Raw genomic sequence first — 15,000 nt, 5'->3', positions numbered from 1 at the left:
AGCGCCGACCCCGAACAAGCGCCGCCCTCAAATACCACCGCATTCGGGACACAAGAGCAAATAAACGCCGCCCTGAATAAGCGCCGCGGTCCCAGTGCGGTGCTTATTCGAGGAATTTCTTCGAACCCAGCATGGGGAATTTCTTTGCATCAAAACCGATGTTCTTCAGTTCAAAGTGATTATATTTTACTGCTCATCCATTAAGTAAAATGCCGTAAGATGTTGGGGACAATTTGCACAGAGATTTGTTTACGCGTAGTTTATAGAACACAACTCTTTACTGATGCCGGTCATCTCATGATTGTTTACAACCTTTAAGTACAGACGATTCCACCACTTGTGACATTTGTGTTGTCTTGAATCGATCTACGTCATCTACGCCTACGGTAAAAACTGAACAACAAAAAAAAAAACCTGAATTAACAATTGCAACTCACTAGGTAAAGGCAAATTGCAAACCTGACACTTACATATTCTGTGCGTTAAAGCGGTAGGGAAAGTGCAAGACTTCAACAAACGAGCGTAACATTCACGGTCCCCGATACGAAACTGCTTAGACCAAGACCATGTGCTACCGAAACACGTGACCTAATCAATATCAATTCGCAATTCGTTTATTCGGCCGCTAGTCGGCCCAAACATCCACCCCACCTTGGGGCGATCTCCCAAAGTGACCCAATTCTGTTGTTTCTCGCGAGGACTCCAAGTCATTTTCCAACAAACAAGGTTTTTGAATAGGACGAACGTAGACACTGTCCTTAGTTTTAACCTTTACAGTTCGCACTAGGCCATCCGGGAAGGGGTACCTATCGATGACACGTCCGAGGTTTCAATGCCCCCTTGGGGTGTTGTCGTTGACTAGCAGCAACAGCGCATTGTGTTTGACATTAGGCGGCGCCTTCCGCCATTTAGATCGAGTCTGTAAACTGGGTAAATACTCCTTAAGCCACCTCTCCCAGAATAGATACTGCACCTGCCTCCACTTCTTCTTATACATGTCAGATTTGTCGAAGACTCCAGATGGTAAGCCAATAACCTTGAGCTGCATAAGGAAGTGGGCAGGTGTTAGTGGCCCAAAGTCACTGGGATAGTCAGAGTTTGCAGTTAAGGCTCTGCCGTTCAAAACACGCTCGACCTCGGAAAGCAGCGTTTGCAAGACCACCTCTGTGACCACGTGTCCCCCTAAGATAGCTTTCAGGACTGTCTTCGCGCTACAAACCAAACGTTCCCACGCACCAGACATACTTGATGCAGTTGGGGACTGAAATATCCATTTACAGCCATATTGGATACGTTCACTCTCAATCCGTCCCTGATGCCATTTTTCAAGACTCTCATTTAGCACGCCGAAAAGGTCCATACATGTGTATGAGAGAAGTGGTTCATACGCTATGAGCCCTGCCTCCGGTAAAGGTGCCATCTGTTGGATCATGGGTTTAGGGAGGACTTTCCTTGCATTTGACGCATCGGCTAAGGACTGAGCGAACCAGAACGCGGATTTGAGGAATCCAGAAGTCTTCCCGCAACTTGGCTATCACATGCTCACGCCCCAAATGACCAATGAAATGATGGACATGACGAGCAATCTTCTCAGCTACAGCACGATCCCTGGGCAGAATGATTTGCCGGCCCATGGTAGATTCGGATACTCTTTTCTGGTCACGTCCATTGACTCATAGTACTCCCTGGTCATCCAATCCAGGATTTAATGCTGCAATCTTGCTCGATGCTCTGAAGGCACCATTCGACTTCAGATCCTTTATCTCCTGTGCATATGCTGAGCCCTGAACAACCTTTGCGATAGCCACTGTAGCTGCATTCAAATCATCAACAGTGGATCTTCCCTTTATCTTTACTGAACTGTTTAAATCGTAAGAGCCATGCTACCTTGCGCCAAAGGCTGGTCCAATCTGAGCAGGTTATTATCAGGATTTGGAGAGGGTCTTCCATAGGATCTTAGATGGGTTCCAATTTCGAGCTTCCTTTCTTCGCCGCAACTGAATCAGGAGTCAGTTCCAGGGAGTGCACGTGAGTTTTTTTCTTCAGTTCCAAATCTTCACGAGGCACAGTTCTACACTCTTGTTTCGGCCAGGAATTTTCTGGTCCCCATAGAGAGTCAGGTCCACGAAGCCAACTGTAGTCAGCGGTCAGAGAAGATGGGGTCAATGCCCTTGAAATGTAGTCTGCGGGATTCAAAGTCCCTGGCGCATGATTCCACATGATTCCAATAATGCACGGGTGAGTGCTCCTTTATTTCTTCAACTCTGTTGGCTACGAAGGTTTGAAGTCTTTGTTTCTCATTCTTTGGATAGTGCAGCACTATCTCACAATCAGTCCATAAGAATGTCCTGTCAATGTTCAGTTCTAATTCTTCTCGCAGCATTTTACACACGCGAGTTGCAAGTACTGCTGCCTGCAACTCTAGTGTGGGAATACTGACAAACTTCACTGGTGCGTTTCTAGCCTTCCCCATGACTAAGGTACAATAAATCCTACCATCCGGGTACTCAGCTCGCAGATAGGATGATGCACCATACCCAACTTCTGATGTGTCCAAAAAGACATGGAGCTGCAACTTGCAGTCTCGCGGGTCAATATCTTGCAGAAAATAGGATCGAGGGATGCGCAACTGAGACGAGGAAGGTAGTTTAGTCTTCCATGACCTCCACTTTGACAGGAACTCTTCACCAAGAGCCTCGTCCCATCCAACGTTAGCCTTCCACAGGTCCTGCACCAAACGTCTTGCAGCCAGCGCTACAGGTGAAGCGAACCCAAGCGGGTCGAACAAGGAACAGTAGACAAGATGCCACGTTTAGTCTCTGGGCGTTCAAGATGACTTATTTGAAGCCGAGAGTATCCTCTCCAACAAACCAAAGTATCCCCAGTGCTCCTTCAACTAGTGGATCTTCCAATTCGAGGTTGAGCCTTTGGTTGAACAGCTTGTCACTTGGAATTGTCTTAAGCACTTCCTTTGAACTTTGAATTTGACGTAAACTTAGTCAGATTGAAACTACCTCGGGCAAGGATGTCGACCATATCTCGGGCCAGGTGAATGGCTGGCTGCTCATCATTCTCAGAAGGGAGAGCATCATCAACAGAGAAATTTCCCTTTATAGCTGCTATGACACTGGGGCTGAAGTCATCAGCATTGTCATCGGCAACTCGCCGCAGGGTGGAGTTAGCAACACAAAGGGAAGATACTGCTCCAAATATATGTACTTGTACAACGTAAACATCAGGTGGATCTTCATAGGTATTTGTCCACCATAGAAACCTCAATGAATCCTGGTCTTCTTCACGTAAACGAATCTGGTGGAACATTCCTTCAATGTCTGCGGCAATACCAATCTTACCTTGGCAAAAACGCAGGAGGACACCGGGTAAACTGTTGGTCATGTCTGGCCCGCTCAGCAGATTCTTGTTAAGCGAGGTCCCTTCGTACTCGGCTGCCGCAGCAAAAACAATAGGCACCTTTCCAGGCTTCGTAGGGAAGTTATCGGGTAGTGTGGGAGGTACTAATGGGTACTGGATTCCTTAGCTAACTCCTTCTCAGACCACTTGCGAGAAAATCCACTACTGATGTAACTGTCCATTACCTCACGATCCTTCATAGCCATTTCTTCATTCCAGGACTTTACCAGGCGACGTCTCAGGGACTGTAAGCGCTGTCTGGCCATGACAAGATTATTCGGAAACCAGCGCTTGTCCTTCCTTGAAATCATGCCCACTTCATAATGTCCATTCACAAGACGCGTGGTCTCTTCAATTATTTGCATCGCTCTCTTGTCTTCAATCGAGAGGGGCTTCTCCCCTGACTTAACTGCTCCACAATCTTCAAGTTTCCAGAATTTTTCAATGAGGTCGACAGGCTTGTGATCAACTGAAACAAAGTTCACTGAGACTCCCTGGGGATTCTTAACACCATAACAACCGCAAACACACTAACCAAGGGAGTAAAGACAACTTTAAAGTCCTTTCCTTGCATCTTCAGGGACTAGAACTTCTTTCTGTATGTATGCATAGGGATGTTGTTTCCCACAAGAATGGACTCTCTTAATGTCAACTTCTGGGAACTCAATTTTACACAAGAAAGAGTGATTGCGGACATCAATTCGCTCTGGAAAGGCTCGCTGTGACTGGTTGAGGTCAGGTAGAACATAGGCCTCAGAAACCTCAATACTTTCTCCAAAACTCTCCACGGAACTCAAGATGAAGGAAACTCGATTAGACTCTACAACCTTGTCACTGTTCGTGATTGTATTAATTCCAATCAGCTCAGGTATTCCTTGTATACTAAACCACGGTCGATGAGAGTATCTGTACAGCCACTATCTAGAAAAGTGTAAGTCGATACAGTGTTACCATTCGCCGCGGTGACAATGACAGGTACAACGTTCAACAAAACTTGTGTTTCTGTGGTAGACAAACCGGCAGACGATATGGGTATTGGTTCGGGTCTGTTTGAATTAGCACTCGCAGTTTGACATGTATTCACTCCCTCGTGACTAGCGGGATGGGGGGTGGCTGGAGGCTTGTCACTTTTGTCGTTGGACTCCTTGTTGTCGGGTGGGTTTTGACGACGACCATCCTGAACTTTGTCAGTATGCAGAATACTAAGGTGACGCCCTGGGCATTTTGAACATGCGGGCGGTTCAGGGAACGATTCAGAACCATGCCCAGGCCTTTCAACACCGCAGTTAAAACAAAATCCACAGGAGGCCGCATACTGCCATCGGACTGCCACATGCTTGCACTTCTTGATTATAGGACAATGTTGAAGTTTATGACGCTTAGACTTGCACACTCGGCAGCTTCTCGAGCCAGGGGCTGGTGGTTTAGTTTCGAGATCCGTGGCACCAATTGTGGGATTCTTTATTGGAAGCTCGGGAGGCACATTTGACCTCCGAACACTGGGTCATTCCTAATGTATGCTTGTCTCAGGGCTCGAGACTAACTTTTTAGCTCACCAGCCTTGTGGCTAGTATCAGGTCTGATTCACTGGCCAAATCTAAATTTGCACTAGCCAGTCTCGTCGTGCGCAGTTTTATTCATTTGTTAAAACTATCACGAAAAAAATTCCACATTTCCAAACACAACTCGCGCTTTTAGTAAATATTCTCATATTCTCATATCCAGCCTCGCAACAGTGCCGCAAATATGCTGGAGTGTTCTGCTTCCCGTATTTTTCTCACGAAGGCAAAGTTTTCGTGGCCTTGAGGCCAATTCTCCCATTCTCACAGAACCGTTGCCAAACCTTTGCAACTCACAAATGCACTTGAGTGTGGAAAACGCGGAATAAAGTTAAGTAAGAAATAAACCGTACATGAAACTAAACTGCTCGTTTGGAAGTCTGTGGAAAGGCTGTTCTTTTGATTAGAGCTATTTGCAATTGAATGAATGAATGAAGAATGAAGAATGAAGCTTTATTTAACCCCTCTCAGATTTTTGATGTTTTCTCTTAACCTAAATAGGTCTCTCAGATATTGAGGTGGATAATTGTTAATTGTCTTAAATACAATAATTAACAAGTTCTGGATAGTCGATCCACACGGAAATTTTAACCTGAAAGCGCCATTCTACGCATTAAGGACAAAAGCAGCAGAATGTGGGAAAATAATATTTTAAATTAGATATAAAGGAAATTCGAAAGGACAGACTTGCCCTCATATAAGATTTTCTTTTTAATGGCTTCAAACAGCAATCCGAGCTTTTTATGCTTGAATGTTTTTCGGAGTCAATTAATATTCGGTGGCCACAATGCTCGCAAGCAAGTTTTCTCTCTTTTTATGCGAGATTCGCCATTCCTAGTAAACGAGATAAGTCGCTCCATATTATCTCTTTATTTTTTTTGGATTTGCAATAAATTTGAATTATTTGGAGTCAATTTTCTAAACTAGTACGTGACCTCTTTCCATATACACGTAACAACGTCGCAAACAGTTGCAAACAGCTTGCGTTGGCTCGATCGCAAACACTGTCACTTTTTGCGTTTGTGTTTGCGATCCTGTTTTCCATATGCGTGACTGCTTTGCGTAACTTGATCTCGTGACATCGTAAAAAAAATGCGCAAAAATAAAAGCAGAATTAGTTTTTGCGTCGTGATCAACTTCTTACGTTGGAATTGTTGCAAAGAAGAAGGCAGAGAGGAAGTGTCAAGAGACGTCACCGATTCTGGGTCCGATACATTTTCGAGGAGCAGCAACGGGCTGCAGCATAGCCAGTATCAAATTATACCGTAGGGACTGGCTCTTTGTGATCAAGAACTTTACTAAAGGTATATTTGGCGGGGTATTCCCTTAAGATATTCATTAAATTCACACTGTTTTGAGGAGTGTCCTCATTGCCACAATCGAACTCGGACGCCATTTTCATTACTTATACTTACCTCTAATTGGTCAAAACGTATCGTGTGCACAAAAATATCGTCGATTGATCGCAAACAATCATAAACAGTTTACGATTTTGTTTCTATATCGTTGTTTCCTTGCTTTTGCAGTGCTACTCGTCGCCAACAAGACGTAACGATAGAAAATTTTCTATCTCTTGCGTCTTGTTTGCGATCATGGGCTTTCATCGGCGATTGGTCGGGTATGAACGTAAAAGGTGTTTCCATTTTCGCAAACTGTTTGTGATCAAGCTCTCGGAAGGTGCTTGTGATTGTTTGCGACGGAGTTACGCCCATATGAAAACACGCATATGGAAACAGCATCCGAGAAATTCCGCATGATTTCACACGTGATTAATCGTTCGAAACGTGGAGTGGGGAAAGTGATAGATAGGTAGATATATAGATAGCTTTATTAAATAAAACCATTGCAGCCAAGGGCTGAATTACGGCTATTTACAAGTGAAAAAGATTCTAAAATATATTTAAAAACTAAACCTAAAAATATATTAAAGGCAAAGTTGCACACCGAGAACTAAAAGCTAAGAACGGGAATAATTTGCCATTAAAAAGCTCCACTTAAAGAGATTTGTCTTACAAAGAGGGTCATTCAAAGTCCTCTTTTTCCTGAGAGTTACTTGACACTCATTCTTTGGCGGCAGTAAATGATGGAGCCTGTGGTTGGGGTCTTGAAGAAACTTATCGAAGAGGCGCGTGGAGAGTTCCTTTCTTCGAACGCTTAATAGCGGCAGCCCCAGGGTGACGAGTGCTTCGGGATAGCTCAAGGTGGGATAGATGATACGAAAGGCGCGTTTTTGAAGCTTTTCCAATTCATCTGATAGGTATATGGGAAGGCTATTATGAAAGGTCTCGCAGGCGTATTCGGCGACCGGCCGAATGCGTGTGGTGTAGAAACATACAAGTTCGTTCGGGTCGAGGCCCGCTCGTTTTAACTGCCTCATCAAGTACAGCCTGGAAGCTACCTTCTTAACTATCTCAGCAACATGCGCGTTCCATTTTAAATCGTCAGAGATGAAGAGACCCAAACGTTTGGCACTCTTAACAACTTCGATGTTCTTATTATTGATGACGACAGGTGGAAATGAACGCTTAGATCTAGCAAAACAAATCTGCAACTCTTTGCATTTTGCTTCGTTCAGCTGGAACCGATCTCCCTGAGCTGCCCGAACTAAATTATCTACAGCTGTTTGGATCTGACTACAATCACTCTTGTGGGTTGTTTCACTTATGGTGTTGTCGTCGACATATTTACATAGATCAACGCCTTCGACTTGGAGGTCGTTAATCATCACCACAAAGAGACAGGGACCAAGCTTAGTCCCTTGTGGTACGCCGGCAGGGACTCTACCCCACTCTGAGAATCAGTCTTGAGAGAGCTTGACTCTTTGGTGCTGATCAGTGAGGAAATCTTCAATCCAGAGACGAACCCACTCAGGCATGTCAAAGTTCTTAAGCTTCTCCAATAGAATGCGGTGATCAATCAGATCTAAAGCCTTCTTGAAGTCAAATAGAACTACACGGACCGTAGAGCCGTTGCCGTCGGTCTTCTGGTACCATGTGTGCATCATACTAATGAGAGCATGCGCAGTAGAGGAATTGGGAACCGTTCCAAATTGATTCCAATCAACTTTGACCAGGATGGCTGGCTTGATGTATTCCTCAACCACATAGTCTTCGGCCACTTTTGACAGTATTGGCGTTAATGATATAGGCCGCAGATGGTTGTTAACATCAAGCACTAGTGACTGCTTGGGGAGGGGTGTAATATCCGCTCGTTTCCATGACTTAGGTAGGCGACTCTCCTGGAAGCTAGAATTCAGGATGTCTGCTACAGGGGCAGCAAGTATATCCGCATTATCTTTGAGAAGCCAAAAGGGGATTTGATCAGGACCAGACGCTTTGTTGGGATTGAGAGTGCGCAGCTTCTGTAGAACAGAATATTCCGTGATGAGCCTCGGCCGCGGTTCAACAGGTGCTGCGTTATTGTGCTCGGTCGGTCGCTCTTCCACGTTGGTTCCCTCTTCAGTTTTTTTTTTTTTTTTTAATTATCATTTTTTAAGAAAGTAAACTCCATAGAATCCGCTCAAAGTTTCTGTTGTTAGTTTCTATTCTGTCCTTTTGCCTTATCCATAAGAAATAATTTTCACTTTTGTTTTCGTCCAGAACTCCACTGCTTCACAATATTTACTAGCCCCAATGGCTAGTGGAAGCTCAAAATCTACCTCAAAACTGAAATTTTACTAGGCTGTGGCTACCGTTAGTCTCGAGCCCTCTTGTCTCTTCACAAAGGCAGCAATGTCATTTAGCTGAGGAGACCTTCCACTCTTAACAATCTCGTAGTTTTCATTTTGCCTTTTGATGATCAGATCATTAGGAAGACAGCTAACGATACGTTTCAGGTTTGTTGCGACGTTTGCTTCACGTTCAATCTCGCCTTGATAGATTTTTGTGGCTGTGTTTAGCTTCTCAGAAAAGTTCATAAGTCCAATATTATCCCAATAGGTCAGCCTTGGAACGGCTACAAGATCTTCTATGCATGCTTTCGTTACCCTTACTGCCTGACCAAAGCGTTCCTCAAGGGTTTTCATGATGTCGTTGAATGAGCAGCCTCTGTTTCGCTTTACCACTTCCAAAGCTTCTCCAGTGACAACCTTAGGGAGATATTCAACACGCTGGGAATCGGTAAGCAAATCACTTTCAAGATGAGTACGAATTTGGTCACGAAAGAAGGGGAAATCCACTTGATTCCCACTAAACTGTGTCGGTTGCATTCCACTCAGCATTTGAGCCTTCCACATTGCTGCAACAGGATCACGTGGGGTGTGGTCGCCACAAGTAGCCCTCTTTGATTGTTGGACACTAGGTACTCTAAAGGACTGGGGTGGCTTCACGCCGTTGAGGGTCTTAGGAACATTAGACCCTGTCGCTGAGAACGATGACTTCGGTTGAGTTATCATGTTGTCCCGAGACTTCAAAATTCCCGACACAGGAGTGACTGACCCTTCTGTGCAAGGGTTCAATTGGGATACGGTCTCCTTACTGGTAGTAGAAGTGGCACCTGGATTGGCGTCAGATCCGCTGGCCTCAATTTTCTCTGAAGTAACCGGGGTAGAATGTGGTCTTCTATAGACTAGGAACGTGGTAGCATCCAAGGAGCTAGCATCGCTAGGTGTAAGACCTCCCTCATTGTTGTACTCCATTTCAATCTTACATTCTAGTTCGGCTAGTGATTCTTCCTCTTCTAGGCGCCTAAGTCCCATTCTTTGTTTATGTTCGTATGCCATTCGGGCCGCTTCTGCTTCTTCCTTTGCCCTAGCCTTGCCAGGTCCAGTTTCATTTTCCAGACAAGCACCCTTTTCAGAGATTTCTTAGGTGATGGTCTGGACGCACTAGAAGATTTAAAGCAGACCGACACATTGTCATCACGTTCCACGTCCTGGTCTGGTAGTCCAGGATTCATTCCTACATTTCCAGGTCAAGAGCCCAATTTTGGCCAGAAACCTTCACACTTATTAATTTCGTCATGTGCATCACGTTTCAGGTTATAATAACGATTATGTACCTGTTCCAAGCGCTTTCTCTCATTTATCCCAGCAAGGTTTTTTGTATGTAGCTCTTCGAGTGTCTTCCACCTTTCCGAGAGAAGGTCAACAATTTTCTTAGTTTCCTCAGGGCTTTGGCTGGCATGAAGTTCGGACGGAATTACTTTCAGTAAATTTTCAATTTCCTTGCTAACATTTGTCCACGTAGTCGTGCTGCGTTGCTCCCGGGAGTCCCTAGCCGTTATCGACGCGAGTGCTTGGTGGGAGCCTGGGTCTGAGGGAGGGACTGCGGTAGCCAAGCGACAACATCTGTTGTCGTACAAACAGAAGTAATGTTACCTTCTATTGTCGATGTACCACTTCTTCCGGGAAACTGGATAGGAAAATCAGGCAGTCCACGATCCATTCCATCTCCAGCGTAATCGAAACTATTGGCATTCATTCCGCTGTCGAACCGAAATCCAACCGATTTGGTGCATCCATCACTCGACGAAATCCACTCGCAATCAAATATTTAGAGAGAATATTTCTTACTGATGTTGGGGTTAATTTGCATGGAGATTTTTTTTTCGCGTAGTTTGTAGAACACAACGCTTTACTGATGCCGGTCATCTCATGATTGTTTACAACTTTTAAGTACAGACGATTCCACCATTTGTGACATTTGTGTTGTCTCGAATCGACTTACGTCATCTACGCCTACGGTAAAAACTGAACAACAAAAAAAAATCTAAATTAACAACTCACTGGGTAAAGGTAAATTGCAAACCTGATACTTACATATTCTGTGCGTTAAAACGGTAGGGAAAGTGCAAGACTTCAACAAACGAGCGTAACATTCGCGGTCTCCGACACAAAACTGCTTAGACCAAAACCATGTGCTACCGAAACACGTGACCTAATCAATATCAATTCGCAATTCGTTCATTCGGCAGCTAGTCGGCCCAAAAATAAGATTCAAATGGTTACTATCAAATAACGTTTTTGTTACTCTTCGTACAGATTTATATTTCTGTGTGGAGTACAATTTTTAAAGGAGTGCCGCCCTGAAATACTTGAGGCGCGAAAAATTAAATAAGCGCCACAGCGCTTATTCCATTAAAGACGATAGTCCGTCAAGACGCTTAAGGCGTCTTGTGCCCTTCTTTACACTAGAGAAATTTAACAGACGCAGAAAATATGTTTGCCCAAGTTCGTCCCAGACGGATTATGCGTATTACACGGTTCGTCCCGTCTTTACACCAGACGGATAACATGAGAGACGCATATTCATCTGGACGAATTATGCGTCTCAAGTATAAAAACGGCCAATTATTTATGGGTATGCGAGTTCGATGACGTTCAAATGCTGCATCGGAATCAAGGCGATGGAAGCCAATGATAGCTTTTGATGACGCCACAAGCAGACATTTCGTTTCCCTATGACGACGGTCCTCAGACGCGTGGCCTTCATGTAACAAATATGTTGGAGTCCAATTGATAATGATTAATTCTTGACAGACTTATTAAAAAACTCACCATGACGGTTAAGTTCTAACACACCTGACCGCTGAACGGAAAAAATTCTACGTTATAATATATTTTAACAGAAAAGGTTACGAAAGGTTATCAAAAATGAATTTCAAACGATTGTCAAAGGCAAAAGATTTTTTGGTGGTTCTCAGTGAAACCGACTATAAATCTCAGCTGTCAGGTAAAAAGGCAAGCAATGAAATACCCAGGGGTGTGGCAAAGTGGGGTAGGGAAGGTGTAGAGTTTAAGGGTCGAGGTCAGTAATTGTAAATATCCAGTTAAACCAACAATTTACGGAATTAAACTTTATTTTTTATGTCGTAGGACTCCTTTCAACTATCTTCTTTTGAACCTCGCCGTGGCGGACATCGTTCATCCTACCTTCCTCTTTACTCTTTTCATGTACCGTCACTCTCTCAATAACCCTAATGCAATGCCTGGAAATGCAATTTGCCTGTCGTTGAGGACATTGGCGAGTATTGGAGCTAGTTGTTCCGTATTCACTCTGATTGCCATTGCAAGGGAACGCTACTGGGCTGTAGTTCATCCACTTTCAATTCAGCGAAAACTCACTTGGCGACAATTGAAGGTGCGCTGATTATCCTGCAGAGCGTATACGGTATATACAGGCAAAAGATTAGCGGTCAGTAACATAGGAAGATTCTTTTTCACCAATTTCATTACAGTTTTATTCCCACCCATACTAGTGTTTTAAGAATACTCCCAGAAATTCAATTCAATTCTAATGTGAACAATTTCTTCTGATATTTGTTTAAAAAGATGAGAGGCTGATCACGCAAATAAAAACACTCTATACTCAGTAACGAGCAACAAAAGGGACTGTTGCTGTTAAGTATTCAACAACTGATTTTCTTCACTGTTTTTCTAATCTTGCTTTCAAAAGGCCTTTGGGAGACTTGACATGGGAAGTATAATCAAACTTGAATCAAACAGTAGAAACTAAGGTTTTCGATAAGCGATTAAGAATAAAAAGCAGCGATATAAAAAAATGCCGTTTCGACGGCTCCATGCCATCGAAACCTTCACACGTACTTTCACTGTAATATGAACTCACATAATGTTTTGAGTTAAATTTAAGAATGATGGCCATGATGGAGCCGTCGAAACGCCATTCTTTTATATCGCTGGTTTTTATTCTTACCAGTAGAAATACCTTAAAAACGTTGGCTTATTAAGGCAAATTAATCCGCTGGGTGCCTCAAATGAAATGAAATTTAAGCTTCAAAGTTCTATCTGCTCTCAGTATTTGTCCCTTTCTCATTGCATATTTAACAGGGGCACCCAACGAATCTGTTCCTCGCATTATCTGTTCCCCAGAGGAATCTTGCTGGCTGGCAAAAATACAGGTGTTTCGATGAGCTGGCTGGGAAATTTTGTTATTGATAGAGGTTTTGCCTGGGAATTACTGACTGTTTCTAACATTTCAACCCGAGCTGGCTGTAGTAACTCTGAAGACTGAGGACGACTAAAAAAAATAAAAAAAATAAAAAAAAGAGAAGAAAAGAACCCCTTCCCTCTCTCAGAGAGTAGTCACAAACATACGACGGCTGGTCAGAGTGATTGCGCTTGCGGCAAAAACCTGTTTTGTTCCGGTTTTGTCGCTTTTGTTCGGTCGTTTTGGATCGAGGGATTTGAAAGCCCGCGGAATTCCTGGCTGGGAAATAAATTTGATCAGCTGGCTGGGAAACCAACCAATTTTATCTAGCTGGCTGGGAAATTTCTTATGTGTCTTGCTGGGAAAAGGAAACAGATAATGTTTTCCCAGCAACACTGAAAAACACCCGAAAATGCCTTAATAACATTTATTTTCATTAACTGGGGTATAATGATACATTTTACAACAAATTGGTCGTTGGATGCCCCTGATTTAAGGCCTGGAAAGCTGGCTTTAATTAGTAAATACTAACCTGTCGTCAATCAAGTTTAGAAAATACTTTGGTTACCTTTCCAACCTTTCGCTTTAAAAGACTAATAATTAATTTCGTATTCCTATAACTCGTTCCATGCATCCCATCCTATAGGTAATTATTGCAGGTACTTGGATCCTTGCAGTTCTGTTAAATTCCCGGGGATTCGTCATACGAAGCTTTGGAAGGGAGATCGCTGTAAGGTCTTGTGATCACTTCTGGGACGATAAAAAATTGCAAAAGGCTTACTGGCTTATTCACACGACCTTTGTTGGCATTTCATCCCTGTTGTTGATTGGCCATTACACTCCATCGTTGTGTACACTTTACGGTTCAAATGGTCACCTTTCCAACATTTCCCTTTCGAAAACTAATAGTCTTAATTTCGTATTCCTGTATCTCGTTCTCCTTAAATTTCCTTACAAACTGTTAAGAGTTCCATGCATCCCATCCTATAGGTAATTTTTCCAGGTACTTGGATCCTTGCAGCTCTGTTAAGTTCACGGGGATTCGTCATACAGAGCTTTGGAAGGGAGATCGCTGTAAGGTCTTGTGATCCCTTCTGGGATGATAAAAAATTACAAAAGACCAGTTATCGGCTCATTTACTCTACGTTTGCTGGCATTTCATCCCTGTTGTTGATTGGCTATTACTTCATCGTTGTGTACACATTGTGGTTCAAACGTGACGATCAAGAGGAGAGACCATATCAGCGGCAGGTAGGAATGCAATTATTACCAGTGCATGTGAGGCTGTTAAGACTTTCCAAGCGCACACTCTGATGAAGAGGAAAAAGCCACGACACTTCTTGACATCTATGCATTAATGTCAAGGTCCACATTATTATGATGGGGAGCCAAGAGTCTATCATCCAAGAGTAAGATTTACCCAATTTGGCCAAGTCCCCATCAGCGTCAGAAGATTGTCTGTTTTTCAACCACGTTTTGTGGAAAAAAAAAACAAACCAAATCGGCTACCTCAATGTTTTACGCAATACAAACCATTTGGTAATAAAACGTTTTGCTCCAGGTATTGCAATATCACTTAACTTTGATGGCTACATTATAATGCAAATACGATTCAAAATGAATCTTAACTCCGGGAGATTTGAATTGGGTTCAACAACATTTGGTCTATTGCTCCCCCTCCCCCCCCCCCCCTCGCAAAATTGGTTTCAAAACAAACACTTTTCTGAGGCTGATGGGGACAAATCTGATACCAGATTCTTGCTCTTGGGTAATGGACTTTTGAGAGAGCTTAAGCGTGAGACGAAAGTAAAATGTTTTCGGTTCCAGCTTGTCTTGGTCAACATTACCACATTTATATTGGTAAGTATCTTGCCGCTGTTAGAGATGGTCTGGGAGCTGAGACCACTTTCCTTTTATACGAAATGTTCACTTTCGGTTTCCATCTTGGCTCAAACACGTCCAGCGCTGCTCCCTATCATGACGTATACAATCAATTAATTTAACATTTAAGCGTCAAGCTTATAAAATGGCATGCGTATTCTCGACTTTCGAATAACATCTCAGGAGTAATGTTTGTTCCCCGAAACAAAGAAACAAGTTGTTGCTTCTTAGCATTCCACCTTGGACTCGTCCTTTCAATTACA

General features: G+C 43.4%; 1 protein-coding gene across 2 annotated transcripts in view; it reads left to right on the top strand.

Annotated features, from left to right (window-relative positions):
* Positions 1 to 15,000, top strand: part of LOC137997497 (neuropeptide FF receptor 1-like) — a 28,463-nt gene that overhangs the window by 12,600 nt on the left and 863 nt on the right. For both annotated transcript variants that reach the window (XM_068843534.1, XM_068843535.1), the window contains 2 exons: positions 11,785 to 12,049; positions 13,847 to 14,107. In XM_068843534.1, coding sequence (XP_068699635.1) covers positions 11,785 to 12,049; positions 13,847 to 14,107 — 526 coding nt within the window. The remainder of the gene's footprint in view (positions 1 to 11,784; positions 12,050 to 13,846; positions 14,108 to 15,000) is intronic.

Source organism: Montipora foliosa, chromosome 3 (genome assembly GCF_036669935.1).
Source record: "Montipora foliosa isolate CH-2021 chromosome 3, ASM3666993v2, whole genome shotgun sequence".
NCBI lineage: Eukaryota > Metazoa > Cnidaria > Anthozoa > Scleractinia > Acroporidae > Montipora > Montipora foliosa.
The sequence above is the reverse complement of the archived record's forward strand: the minus strand, read 5'-3'. Positions and strand labels throughout refer to the sequence as shown.